Raw genomic sequence first — 14,972 nt, 5'->3', positions numbered from 1 at the left:
CACCAAATGATCTCACACGGATTGTACACACCGGTTTTGTGGCAAAAAAACAACTGTGTCTCTTCCACCTCAGGCAACTGAAGAAGTTCGGCATGGGCCCCCAAATCCTCAAGATCTTTTACAGGGGCACCATGAGAGCATCCTGACTCACTGTATCACCACCTGGTACGGGAACTGCACCAACCTCGATCACTGGGCACAGCAGAAAGACCTGGAAGATCGCTGGGGACACCAGTTACCCCAACCATAAACTGATTTAGCTGCTTCCATCTGGCAAATGCTACTGCAGCATTAAAGCCAGGACCAACAGGCTACGAGACCATTTCTTTCTACAAGCCATTAGATGGTTAAATTCACATCACTGTACTTTGCAACAGAGTCATAACACAAAGATTTTTACTCCTTCACTTTGAGGGATGGATGCAAGATTAAAATAAATTCAAATTCTCTTTTTGTACTATTTATTTTATATATTTCTTATTGTAATTTTAAGATTTTTATGTATTGCATCATACCACTGCAAAACAATTTTCATGACATGTCAGTGATAACAAACCTCTTTCTAACCTGCTAAGTGTTTCCATCAGTTTTTATTTTGATTTTACACTCAAAATGACACATTCATTCCTTCACCATTATTAATTCCTCAAGAGTGCTCCTCTGTCAGAGCCCACACCAACAGATATGCCCATGCCCTCACCCTTGAATTCCCATTGCCCAAAGCAAGGGATGCCACTCACTCAGGACAACTTCCCATTGCCCATTCACAGATTTAGATTTAGGATAAGGGATAATAAATTTAGAGGGGATCTGAGGGGGACCTTTTCCACCCAGACAGTGGCGAGTACCTGGAATGTACTACTGAAGAGTGGTGGAAACAGAGTCACTGACAGCATTTAAGTACCCAGTTAACCACTTGGTTCATCTAGATTTTGGAATCTATTGGCCAAGTGCTGGAAAATGAAATTAATATGTATAGGTGCCGGTCAGCAAAGATGAGGTGGGCCAAACAGTCTGTTTCCATGCTATATGACTCTGACACAGAGAGACATCCTCATTCCTCCTCCACACATCCCTACATTATTGGAAGCTCTTAAAGCCCCTCCACATCAAAGAAAGGTCTTTACCCTGTTTCCCCACTTCCCCCACCATGCACTGAAGGTGACTCCGCACCACTACCCTCCTGATTAAAGGATACTCTTTGCAACACACACAAAGCATTTTACATTCTCTTCACTACATTATAATTCAAGCTGCAAGTCACCATATAAAACACGATTTCTGGAAAGTACTCAAAATTATTAAAAATCGTAGCCAAAAGTGGATCCCTTTCATATTGTTAAGGTTCACATCACAGATATAATCACCTTTTCTTGGAAGAATTAGATGACAATGTGCTGTACCTCAGCCTTTAAAAAGCATTATCATTTCTTCATGGTGACAGACAATATCCCGCTGTTTCCTATTCCAAGCCCATTGAAGGTGTTGTGGCTCACATTCACCCCATATTCTCATCAACTCCCTCCTAATTTTTTTCCACTCACTTACAAACTAGGGGAAATTTACATCCTCCTATTTACCAAATAACAGTCTTTTCAGATGTGGGAGGAAACTAGAGAAAACTCACAAGGTCACAGGGAGAATGTATAAACTCCACATAGATAGCACCAGTAGTCAGATTGAACACAGGTTGCTGGAGCTGAGGCAAGAGTTCTACTGGCTGCACAACTGTTCTGCTCTATTTTTGGCAGAAAATAATCAGCATATATATTTCAGAACACACACTTAGCACAGCACAAGCAGCATGGATGCTTAGTCAGATTTTTAAGAACAGATTTTGATGCTCAAACGCTTTGTAAGGTGTACAGTTAGGCTAAATGGCCTGTTTCTGTGTTGTGGTGCTCTATGACTCTAATACCTTTTATTTTTTTCACTTCTATAAGAGTTTCCATGTTCATCTTACTGAGAGATTTGATGATTATGCAATGCTCTTTAGCGAAAAAAAAACAAATGCCTTAGATCAAAAATGAAAAAAAAAATCAGAACTGAAAAATTAAGGTAGGATATTCCAACACAGAAGTATCATATGTATGTTGGAAAGGTAAGATAATTAAATAAGCATTGCTGGAGAGATGTCAGCATTCACTATTTGCCTATTGGAAACAGCACTTGTGTATAATTTTTTAATATTAATATTAAATTCCAGACTGTTAATAAATAAGCGATAGTCCAAGATGACGGCACAACGCAGCTTGCAGCAGCCACTCCGGAGCTGATGCCTGTTACTTGTTAAGCGGGGTGCTGTGCACAATCCAAATCTGATGAAAAACGGACGTGGGAGCACAGAGGAACATCTGGAAATCTCCAGGAAGGCCTTCTTCATTGCTGCTGCTGCTGTGAGGTCCGGGTCTCTGCTGGGAAGAACAGGCCCCCAGTCCTCGGGGTCGCATTACCGGTGGCCGTTGGCGGGGGCGTCTTAATGCGCTCAGCAGAGGATGGTGCTTGGAGAGGCTGTGCCGGAGGGGATGGTCGGAGGTTCGACGGTCTCGGAGTCTTCTGCGGTCGGGGTGCTTTCACTGTGTGCTGCGTCTGCAAGGCTAGGTCTGATGGAGCTTTCATTGAGTGCTGCGTCTGCAAGGCTGAGTCCGGAGGCGCCTTGGAAGTCCATAGCAGGGGTATTCCCTTCTGCTGTCGGCGTGGGATGACGAGTCTATCGGGACCCTGAGAACTTGTGGAAACTGTGTGGTGGTTTCTTTTGAACTTAGTCTTTTAACATTTCTGGACTATTTTTTACTGTGCCCATGGTCTGTTTTTTTTAAAAAATCAATTGTGGTATTGTCGGAGCATCTGTTGTAACTATATGTTAACTAAAACTATATGTAACTACATGGTTTTGTGTAGGTCTTGTAGCTTTAGTTTTTGGTTTGTTGGGTGGTAGAGTTGGTCTCCTGACTTGGTGTGTCTGGGTAGTCTTGTTTTGTCTGGTGGACTTGGAGCTCCTTTCTGGGGAACGCGCTAAGATGGTAGCACGATATTAATACGCAGCAGCCTCTCCGGACTCTGGATTGGGGATTGCTAAACGTTATGTGGATTTTCTGGTGTAGTCTGTTTTGTCATGTGCTTTTGTGATATCATTCTGAAGGAACGTTGTCTCATTTTCTAACTGCATTACATTTGTGGTTTCTAAATGACAATAAACTGAAATTCAATTAAATTCAAATAACTTTTAAGTTATAAGTAGTACTCCCATTCCCTAAACCCCTTATAAAGCACTGTTAATTACCAACTGAGGCAAAGAAAATGATGGCCAGAAAATCCCGTATAGGTTCCATACAGTACATCACTTCCTCTGTAGCCATGTGGCCTTGCGATGAAATTAATGCCCCAGCCAAGAAACAACCAAGTTCCATGGAGATGTTGAGCATTTCAGTTACCTGCAGGAGTGCATAAACAGAAAAGTTCACAAAGTGTAATGTGGTTCAAAGGTCTACAGTTAATAACAATTTAATTCTTCTATTTGTATTAGTATACGTAGCAGTAATATATTTGTGCTTAACATTACTTCACATCACAGACATTTCTAATAAACAAAGCCAAAGAAACAAACAGCCCATCAAAGTTTTTATTAATTCCTTCTGATTTTCTTTTTAAGGTAGTATTGTAACCAAGAAAATGTTCTTCCCATGATTAATCTTGGACAAACTTGCATTTCCAAGTTGGGGTCCAAGTTCATAGCTCCTTGAAAGTGGCCACACAGGCTAATAGGGAGGTTAAGGCGGCTTAAGGAATGCTTCTGTTTATTAGTCGAGGCATTGAGTTTAAAAGTCATGAGGTTATGTTGCAACTTTATAAAACTCTGGTTAGGCCTCATGTGGAGTACTGCATACAGTTCTGGTCACCCCACTATGAGAAGGATGTTAGGTTTAGGAGAGGGCGCAGAAGAGTTTACCAGGATGCTGCCTGGTTTAGAGGGCATGTGCTTTCGTGAGAGGCTGGACAGATTTGGGCTGTTCTCTCTGGAGCAGCAGAGGTTGGGCAGAGATCTGATAAAGGTTTATAAGATTATAAGCTGTATAAAGTACTCAGGGAGTATCTCTCTCCCAGGGTAGAAATGTTTAATACCAGAAGACATGCACTGAAGGTGAATTGGGTAGCTTCTAAGGGGATGTTAGGGGTAAGTTTGATACACAGAGAGTGGTGGATGTCTAGAATGCGCTGCCCGGTATGGTGGTAGAGGCAAATACAGTAGAGGCTTTCAAGAGATGTTTAGATAGGCACATGAATACAAGGAAGATGGAGGGATTAGTTTTGGTTTTTTAAAATTTACTTTTTATCTGGTTTGGCACAACAGTGTGGGCCCAAGGGCCTGTTCCTGTGCTCTACTATTCTATGTTTAATGCTGCAACATTTGAATGTCAACCTGTGACACACAACTCACTACCACATGTCAACTTTGATGTATGATGTGCAACTCAGCCTTGTGACATTTTGAGAACATTAAGTCCTGTTGTAGTTTTGAATTGGCTAGTCTTTTCTCTGGTGCATTTAGGTTCTTAGTTAGGGGCCAATAAAGTGTATGTCCAATACTTTGAGCTCAAAATTTCAAATACAAATAATAAGAATGCAACAAAGATTTATGAAAGTATTATCTTCAGTATATAAACTCTTTGAAACTGAATTTAATTTGTCCAATTTATTCATAAACCCAGAACTCAAAACAGAAGAATTTAATTCTTAAGTGTATATAACATGAGAAGCAAGATAGGCCATTCACTCACTGATGACTGCAACTCTGTTCAACAAGATATCAGTCAATCTTTTACCCATAGTGCCACTTTCCTGCACTAACCTTAAACACCTTAATTCTGGTAAAATCCATAAATCTAACAATCTTATGTTTAGAGTATGTCCACTCATGGGTAAAGAACTTCAAAGATTCACTGCTCCCTGGACAAAAAGAAATCTCATTTCAGTCCTGATACTGAACAGCGAACTTTGAGATTTGACCCCCAGCTCTGGACATCCCATCCAGGAAAAACATCATTCATGCACCTATCCTGTCTAACTCCAATACAATTTTGCAAGTTTCAATGAGATTATTAGAAATCAGAGCAGAAATGGACAACTCAGCCCTTGAGCCTGCTTGCCCAATGCAAATCATAGCTGATCTTTTACCTCAACATCAACCTCTCTGCATACTCCTCAATTTAGTCAGTTTGAATGCAATAGATATTGTTTCTCAAATGATTCCTACTGTTCAGTGCTGATTAAACAAAAATCCTTTGCATACACAATTTTTCTGACAATAGGCATCTTGCACCAAAAGTGTCTTTCAAGACATATCTTACCAATTCAATGTCTGTGCATGTCCATTCTATAATTTCTTACAAAAAGCATCAAACCCCACTGCTTCCAAACACAGAGTCCTGCACCACAGCCACATAACACCCCTCACTGAATTAACATTTTTCTTGACCAGTGCTCTTTCATCAATTCCCTGCTTCTTTCAAGCACTCATATCAACATTATCACCTGTTTCTGGAACAGCAGCTACTGAACTGGTATTGTACTTACTTTCTTTACTAGTTAGAAAATGGTCAGATCAGCAAATTGACTTAGGTCACACTGGTCTTCCAAACTTTGCCTGCTGGTCAATCTGGTCCATCTCTGTGCTTCTGGGAACTTCATCTCCTAGCCGTCTGATGTTTTAGTGATACAGTTTCTACTGAGATCCTTTGAAGTACTTCAATCACAGGTGACAGGAGACCTCACAGAGCATGAATGCAGGAAGGAATCAGATTGCCTCTCATTTGTCTCAATTCAAGAGGTTGTGGTCCTGGGTCTGCTTCACCATTGGATGATCCCTGATCCAAGAAATCAATCTGATGAATGTTCACTGCACTCTTATTGCAAGAGTGCCCTTCTTGACATGGAGCAGCCAGACCTTTACATAGTTGGTGCAGGTGTAATGTCATTAGGGACATACACAATTAACAGACAAATATCAGTGGTTAGAATGGTCTTATTAATGTGCTAATTCAGGTAGCCCAGGTACAAATCCAACTGATATATTAAAACAAAGCAACACACACAAGCATCTGCAGATTTTCTCTTGTTTGCGTTTTCAAAACAAAGGTTGTTCACAAGGCACTGTGGGGTATCAGCAACAGCAGAACCTCACAGCAGCATAAGAGTAATGGCTTGGTACACCTCTCACTCCTCAATCAGGGCAAGACTGAAGACCAATCTTCAATTGTAAATGTTTATATCATGTGATAGACTTCAGAATATTTTGTATCATACATAGGAATTAGGTGTAGGTGGCAAGTCTGAGCTTCATATGTCTATCTTATTGCCCTAAATTGATGTTAATGGATCCATCTAATTGTTGACTACTTTCAAATCAGCTACTATTCATGGTCAGAAGGCCACATATAATGGTTGATGCAACTCCTTGTATTTCTCTTGTTCTTGATGCATGATGAAAATCATGTCTGCCTTATATCTAGATGAGTGCTGCCCAACTTTTCTTGTGCTATGGATCCTTAATATTAAACAAGGGGTCTGTGGTGTCCAGGTTGGGAACTCTGCTCTAGAAGGTCAGGATCCACAATGTGACTTGGGGAACAGCTCTTTGGCCTGAGACGGTGAAGGTCGACAGGATACTGGCAATGAACTTTCCACTGCTAAATAGCAGAGAGACTCTTCTGCTGCAATCAAACTCTTGATGAAAGTCATGATTACCTGAAATCACCTGGCATCTTAAAACATGGAAGAGAGGATCGAGGATTTGTGAATGAAGTACCTCTTCATCAGGCTTATGAACTTCTGCAGGGAAATAGTCTGCTCCCAAGATCTTGCTTGGTTGGCCTTTAGGCTTCTTGTTGTCAGTGGTGGCTAGAGCAGAATATGCTGTGAAATGGATTTAAGAATGTTCATATTAAGAACTATGACACGGCTGAAGAGTTTTTCAAAGTCCACCTTCCAGCAAACTCTGACTGACACTGCCCTTAATAAGTAAACTTCTTTGCTGGTTTTCAGCAGGATGGGACCTTGGTTGTTTGGGGCCCAGAGAGCTTTCCCTGAGCATATAATATATATTAGCTTGTTGCTTTCCACTCATCATTTGTCAGATACCTTGAGTGGCTGCTTTTCCTCTGAGGTGCACTGGAGTTTCCAATTCACACGTCTTCTCGATCTCTATTTCATTCTTAAACATTTTGAAACTATATTCACTACAGAGTGGTGGATTTTGCTCAATGAGGTGGGATGTCTTATTTTGATAGAGGTCTATTTGAACACAAGGCCCTTCCTGAAATCTGCTGAACATACACTTTTAAATAATTCTTCAAAACATTTGGTTCTAGATGAACACTTTAGAAGTCATGGGTCTAGATCAAAGATTTCACTCATTTCTATTGTTCTCAATGTGTGAACTACAATGCTGTAAGTTGAATCAAAATAAATATAATTACCATTAACATAAGAAAGATAAATGCAGATATTCCTAGGACAAGTATCTCTCTATTTCCTTTACCCTCAGTGTGTAGTTTTCTGTAAAACGGTCCAATGAGATAAGTCTTTATCACAAGAGACATCAAAAGAATTGCAGCCAACGAAAACAGAACTTGACCAATAAGAGCGAAAATCCTCAGCAGCTCTAATATTAAACTGTAGAGAAAGAAGGACAAGAAAGAGAATATGAAAGCATATTCCAAAATAATTCTAAGCATGACACTAATATATATAATTATTAACAAGTTTAGGATTTATGGTCAACTGCTACACAATGTTTGTGATATTGCTACCACTCTATGGGATCATATTATCAGAGGACAACAAATGTCGTCATTGGTTCTCAGCCAGGTCTATCCATATTACTATTAAATCTGATACTGGATCTTGATTTTAGTTCTCTTTGGCCGGTACTGACAATAATTTTGTCAGTTTTCCCACAGCAGATAACGTTTAGATTTTTAATGTAGATTTCAACTATTTCTCAGAGAGAAAATATCTTTCAAAGAGCAATCATCAATTTAGTTTTATATTCGAGAGCCACACGTTCTGAAGTTCATGACCTTACAAAGCAATGCATTATCTGATTTAACTTGATCCACATTGAATTAATGAGAGAAACATATTTTAGATCTACAGGGATGTCCGTGTGCATATCCATCTGTACGAATGATGATGTGCCAGAAAAGTCTTATCCAATGTGAGAGGAATATTTGAGCATTTGATTTATAAAAATAGTCTAGAAAAACAAGCAGGTACACAGTCTTGTTTGAATGTGCCAAAGAAATCCAACAACTCATGATCTACAATTTCCCAGTGTCATACAGAAAACCTATGTTAAATACGTAGCCTTCTTATGAGTACATCCAAGCATCTCCCCTGCCTTTACAGCAATGTGTGCAAACAGCATTTCTCCAAAAGGAAGCAAAGTTGCACAAATGTATACTCTAATGGGAGGGGGGATTACTCCACCATCTCAGTAAGGCAAGAAGTGGTGAAGAACAGCACCATCACTGACGAGAGAAGAGATGGAAGTGAACTGGACAATGGGGTGTTCTGAGCTGTAGAAACACTAACATTCCAAGACAAGGAGGAGGATTACTATAGGTTCAGGTAACTCGAATTGGGGTACATGTTAAAGCCAAACATTACAAGAGAATGTATTTCTTTCCCTTTCCACTTATAAATCAAGAGTACACTAGTGCCTGACTCATGCATATTCACTGGGCTTGTCATTATGAAATCAGACACTAGAGGCGATAACTGAGAATGATGGTGCTCCAACCAAAATTAGGTTTATATCAAGTCGTCAAGTCACTTTTACTGTCATTTCGACCATAACTGCTGGTACAGTGCATAGTAAAAGTGAGACGACGTTTTTCAGGACCATGGTGTTACATGACACAGTACAAAAAACTAGACTGAACTATGTAATAAAAAACAACACCGAGAAAGCTACACTACAGACCTACACAGGACTGCATAAAGTGCACAAAAAAGTGCAGGCATTTACAATAAATAATAAACAGGACCATAGGGCAAGGTGTCAGTCCAGGCTTTGGGTATTGAGGAGTCTGATAGCTTGGGGGAAGAAACTGTTCCATAGTCTGGTCGTGAGAGCCTGAATGCTTCGGAGCCTTTTCCCAGACAGCAGGAGGGAGAAGAGATTGCATGAGGGGTGCATGGGGTCCTTCATAATGCTGTTTCCTTTGCAGATGCAGCGTGTAGTGTAAATGTCCGTGATGGCTGGAAGACAGACCCCGATGATCTTCTCAGCTGACCTCACTATCTGCTGCAGGGTCTTGCGATCTGAGATGGTGCAATTTCCGAACCAGGCAGTGATGCAGCTGCTCAGGATGCTCTCAATACAACCCCTGTAGAATGTGATGAGGATGGGGGGTGGGAGATGGACTTTCCTTAGCCTTCGCAGTAAGTAGAGACACTGCTGGGCTTTCTTTGCTATGGAGCTGGTGTTGAGGGACCAGGTGAGATTCTCCGCCAGGTGAACACCAAGAAATTTGATGCTCTTTACGATCTCTACTGAGGAGCCGTTGATGTTCAGCGGGGAGTGGTTGCTCCGTGCCCTCCTGAAGTCAACAACCATCTCTTTTGTTTTGTTCACATTAAGAGACAGGTTGTTGGCTCTGCACCAGTCCGTTAGCCGCTGCACCTCCTCTCTGTAAGCTGACTCGTTGTTCTTGCTGATGAGACCCACTACGGTCATGTCATCGGCGAACTTGATGATGTGGTTCGAGCTGTGTGTTGCATCACAGTCGTGGGTCAGCAGAGTGAACAGCAGTGGACTGAGCACGCAACCCTGGCGAGCCCCCGTGCTCAGTGTGATGGTGTTGGAGATGCTGCCTCCGATCCGGACTGACAGATCTCCCAGTCAGGAAGTCTAGTATCCAGTTGCAGAGGGAGGTGTTCATGCCCAGTAGGCTCAGCTTTCCGATCAGTTTCTGAGGGATGATTGTGTTGAATGCCGAACTGAAGTCTATGAACAGCATCCGAACGTATGTGTCCTTTTTGTCCAGGTGGAGGGTGGTGCCAATGGCGTCATCTGTTGAGCGGTTGGGACGGTACACAAACTGCAGGGGGTCTAGTCAGTGGGGCAGCAGGGTCTTGATATGCCTCATGACAAGCCTCTCCAAACACTTCATGATGATGGATGTAAGTGAAACGGGACGGTAGTTGTTGAGGCAGGACACTGAAAACTTCTTCGGCACGGGAACGATGGTGGCGGCTTTGAAGTACGTTGGAATGGTGGTGCTGCTCAGGGAGATGTTGAAGATGTCAGTGAGAACATCTGCTAGCTGGTCCGCACATCCTCTGAGCACTCTACCAGGGATGTTGTCTGGTCCAGCAGCCTTCCGTGGGTTGACCCTGCACAGGGCTCTTCTCACGTCGGCCACGGTGAGACACAGCACCTGGTCATTTGTAGGTGGGGTGGACTTCCTCACCACCACGTCATTTTCCGCCTCAAACCGGGTGTAGAAGTTATTCAGCGCATCTGGGAGGGAGGCAGCACCTGCACAGTCAGGTGATGTTGTCCTGTAATTAATTGGTGATGTCCTGGATGCCATGCGCCACGTGTCGCCGCTGTCCTGGAAGTGGCTGTGGATTAGCTGGGCGTGTGCACGCTTTGCCCCTCTGATGGTCTGGGACAGTTTGGCCCTTGCTGTTGTTAAAGCTGCCTTGTCACCTGCTCTGAAGGCGGAGTCGCAGGACCTCAGCAGCGCACGCACCTCTGCGGTCATCCATGGCTTCTGGTTGGCACGTATAGTGACGGTCTTGGACAGAGTAACATCATCAATGCACTTGCTGATGTAGCTGGTCACTGATGCTGTGTACTCCTCTAAGTTGGTAGAGTCGTCATCGGTTGCAGCCTCCCTGAACATGCGCCAGTCAGTGTGCTCAAAGCAGTCTTGAAGAGCAGAGATGGCTCCTGCTGGCCACGTCTTCACCTGCTTCTGAACTGGTCTGGAGCGCCTGACGAGCGGTCTGTATGTTGGGATTAGCATAACAGAGATGTGGTCTGAGTATCTGAGGTGGGGGCAGGGCTCTGCCCGGTATGCATCGGGGATGCTTGTGTAAACCAGGTCCAACGCGTTATCCCCCCTCATTGCAAAGTCCACGTACTGATGAAATTTGGAGAGCACTGACTTAAGGTTCGTGTGGTTAAAATCACCGGCAACAATAAACAGACCATCGTATATGTCCAAAACAGAAGAGAAAACAGAGAAAGAGGAAAGAAAGTCTACTAGCAGAGAGAAAAATAAAGTGTTAATAGAAGAGGCAAGGAAAAGAGAGAGTACAGAGTCAAACTCAAGCAAGGATCAACATAGAGATAAGAAACCTCAAAAGAAATGGGGCAGGTTCACCTTTTGGAATGTAAAAATGTCAGGAAATGTGCCCCAGATGAGGCGAAGGTAGAAATTGTACTTTAACTGCTAAGTTAAGGATACTATAATCTTGGGCCTGAAGACTGGAAACTAAGGCAGTTGCCCAGCTGAAGAAAGTGGCCAGTGCTCAAGTACAGAGTGATATTTTCTACACAAGATCAAGTAAGTCATGTCACTGAAACAATCACACAACTCCACCTAACCAGACTTGTCTAGATAAGTGCTTCTTTACATGTGAATGACAAAGCGACTTATTAAATGACTAAAAAATGTCACATTTTGTCATCAGACAATGCAACAAGAATTGACCATTCCACACTTGCTGCCATTCTTCAACTTCAAAATAAGACATCTTCAGGCTTTAGCCTTCAGTAGAACATGGAATGTGAGAAAACTTTTGAGATCAAGAAATTTTACTGAGATTCTATTTACCCAACCCCTTCAAAGTACATCACTGTGACAGTGTGAAGCTCCCTACAGCATAGCATAATTTTATTCAAATTAATTGTCTCTACATATGATTGTAAATATCTACTATGCATTGAATGCAGAAGAGTCTAGAATATAAAATTGTCTAACAATAAAGCAAATATCTATCAATAGCTATTTGAAAAGCAAAATGTAGCAGTCCACTTTCAAGGCCTCTTCAACTCATGTTCTCAATAATCATTTCTTTGTTTCTTTTGTATTTGTAGTTTGTTTTTTTTTGGCAAGTTAGTTGTTTTGCATACTGTTGAGTGCAGTCTCTCAGAGATTCTATTATGTTGAATGCATTTACTACAATTGCCCCCAAGAAAATGAATATTAGGGTTGTATATGGTGACATTTATGTACTTTGATAATAAATTTACTTTGAACTTTAAACAGCCTCTAAAGGATTAAAAAGGAATTATATTTTGCTAGACGTACACAATGTTTTTCCAAGTCTAATCAGTTTATCAGAAAATATTTCATATGTCATTGTTAACATATAAAAGCCCCTTATGTACTTGCTTCCAAGTGCACTTCTTGGTCTTTAATAGGAACTCACAGAACCTTGGTTTTTGACACTATTTGATTTCTTTAACATGGACTTCCCATTTCACACTTCTGCCATTATCAAATGTTTTTACTAATCTTTTTTTTTCCCCCTGGGCATTCCTAAATGTGCTCACTTTTCTTTTTAATGCTCACTTCCACCACAGTTGTGACTGTTCTGAGGTTGAAAATGCCTTCCAATTATCACAACTTTTCAACCTGTGGTAAATGGATAAATGGAAGACTGGATCTAGGGACTAACAGCTTACAAATATCTGAAGGCCCATCCAAACGTTTCTTTAAGCTTACTTCAGTCATCTACTTGCATATTTTCCATTGACAGTAGGGGAGATTCAAACAAGAGGACATGAGTTGAGAGTTTAGGGGTAACACAAGGGAGAACTTCTTTACTCAGAGACTGGTAGCTGTGTAGAACGAGCTTCCAGTAGACGTGGTAGAGGCAGGTTTGATTTTGTCATTTAAAAAATAAATTGGATAGGTATCTGGACAGGAAAGGAATGGAGGGTTATGGGCTGAGTGCAGGTCGGTGGGACTAGGGGAGAGTAAGCGTTCGGCACAGACTAGAAGGGCAGAGATGGCCTGTTTGCGTGCTGTAATTGTTATATGGTTATAAATTGTGGGGAATCCATGCACCCCTTTCCTTTCAGTTAGTCCAGACGAAGGGTCTCGGCCTGAAACATCGACAGTGCTTCTCCCTATAGATGCTGCCTGGCCTGCTGTGTTCCACCAGCATTTTGTGTGTGTTACCCCTTTCAAAACAAGTTTTGTTTAAGAACTATAATTAATATTGTATGATGAATTAATATTTCTCCTTTCAAGAATTTAATAAGATTATTTTAAATCATTATAGTATTACATACAGTGTCTACCTTTATATTAATTATCAGATTTGGGCAAAGGTGTCATTGTTATTTGCCTTCAAGTGGTGGATACAGATATCTTCCTGGGTCACTGCAGAGGTTCCAGTGTGTTAGGAAAATGCTGACAGTTACAGAACTGGAGCAGGAAAATGAAGTAACTTTATTGCAATCGGCATTATTTATATAGGTACCTGTTAAGCATTCACCTGTTAGCAGTGCTATTGCCTGCTTGAATCAGCATGGGCATCACGGCAATGAATAAACTCAGCTGAACATCCTGCATCACCAGCATTCCAAGCAATATGCTGCTATAATCCGCATCCCCTATTCAACAAAAGGAGAATCAGATGAAAAGGACTGCATCATCCTTGGACAAAAATAACATACAATGAATGTGTTCACTAGAACCCTGTTAGATAACAATACGCCTTTATTTTACGTTTTAGTTCAGTTGGAGAAATCAGCAGCCCAGTGCAAAATGCAGTGTGAAAATGGCAGAATGAAGGGCACTTTCACTGAAAAGCAAGATTTTATTTCTGTTTGGCCTTTCTGAAAATGTGGAAAAGAGTAACATTTCCACATAGATCACTGGTTAAAATGCTAGATACAAATGATTTATATCTACCCAACAGTGGCTTATCCACAAACTTTCTTTCATCTCCTATGTGATGAGCAAACCAAGCTGAGATGGGGTCCAGAGTTGACCCTCCTGTGAACTATGCTGCTAACGAGAGAGAGGGAAGAGGAGGGGGGAGGCATCCTGCTGCAGATGAGAAAGAGAGAGACATGATTTAGTATTATGGCTTCTTCGCTAATTGTTTACTTTGCTCCAAGGACTCTTTCTTTGCCTGCTTGTAAGATTCTTGCTGAGACACCAAGGCGGGACCAGGTGATGGACGGCCGGTGCCCTGCAAGTGATGATAAAAAGCAGGTCTGCGAAGACACAGGCAGACACACCATGGGACACTGAAAGAGCATTGTGCACCCACGTGAAGGTGGGGGTTTGGGGGAATCGATCAGAGGCTCACAGTGTGTGAAGGTGCGACCGGTGGGGGCTTGTTTGTGTGTCCACCCTTGCCTGGTACAAGGTCATAGTCGGTGACCATAACAGGACAGGAAGACAACCGAAGGTTCGATGGCAAAGGCATCACCTCTCGTGCTCTCTCTCTCTCCAACGTTACACCAGAACCACCTCGACCTAAACTGAACTCTTCACCATCGTAAGACTATTCATTTACCCCTAGACTTTGAAAGAGCTTGGCTTTTGATTCCTATTTCCACACTTCTGTATATATCATTGCCAACCTGTTTCATATATATGCATTTTATAGTACTGTATTACTTAGCTTACTAATAAACACTATTAGTTACAGTAATACCAGACTCCAACATATTATTCCATTTCCGGTTACGGGGTACGTGACACCCAGCAATTGGCTTTGAAGTAACTTGGGAACCTTCATCCATTCCTTACACTGATTTCTCCTATTCCAACTACAGCATAAAATCCCAAACATCACAGGATCCCACATAATCACTCAAACAACCTCCTCACTTACCCACCACTATTTATTTCCAATTCCAGGGCTTTCGTCAGCCCAGAAGAATTAGATTTCAAATTTCTCAGAGGTTCCTACAGTTCCTCTACCACCACTAC

General features: G+C 41.8%; 1 protein-coding gene across 3 annotated transcripts in view; it reads right to left on the bottom strand.

The window, feature by feature from the left end:
- The window catches only part of tmco3 (transmembrane and coiled-coil domains 3), a 53,021-nt gene that overhangs the window by 11,145 nt on the left and 26,904 nt on the right, over positions 1-14,972 (bottom strand). Inside the window, exons 8-11 of one of the 3 annotated variants that reach the window (XM_073046042.1) lie at positions 13,522-13,639; positions 7,538-7,671; positions 6,806-6,912; positions 3,284-3,434 (exon numbers count right to left, since the gene is read on the bottom strand). In XM_073046042.1, the coding sequence (XP_072902143.1) occupies positions 3,284-3,434; positions 6,806-6,912; positions 7,538-7,671; positions 13,522-13,639 (510 nt within the window). Of the gene's footprint in view, positions 1-3,283; positions 3,435-6,805; positions 6,913-7,475; positions 7,672-13,521; positions 13,640-14,972 lie in introns of those variants that run through there. The other 2 variants (XM_073046041.1, XM_073046043.1) reach the window with 2 other exon arrangements.

This window comes from Hemitrygon akajei, chromosome 5 (assembly GCF_048418815.1).
Source record: "Hemitrygon akajei chromosome 5, sHemAka1.3, whole genome shotgun sequence".
Lineage (NCBI taxonomy): Eukaryota > Metazoa > Chordata > Chondrichthyes > Myliobatiformes > Dasyatidae > Hemitrygon > Hemitrygon akajei.
Note: the sequence above shows the minus strand (reverse complement) of the source record. Positions and strands in the feature narration are given on the sequence as shown.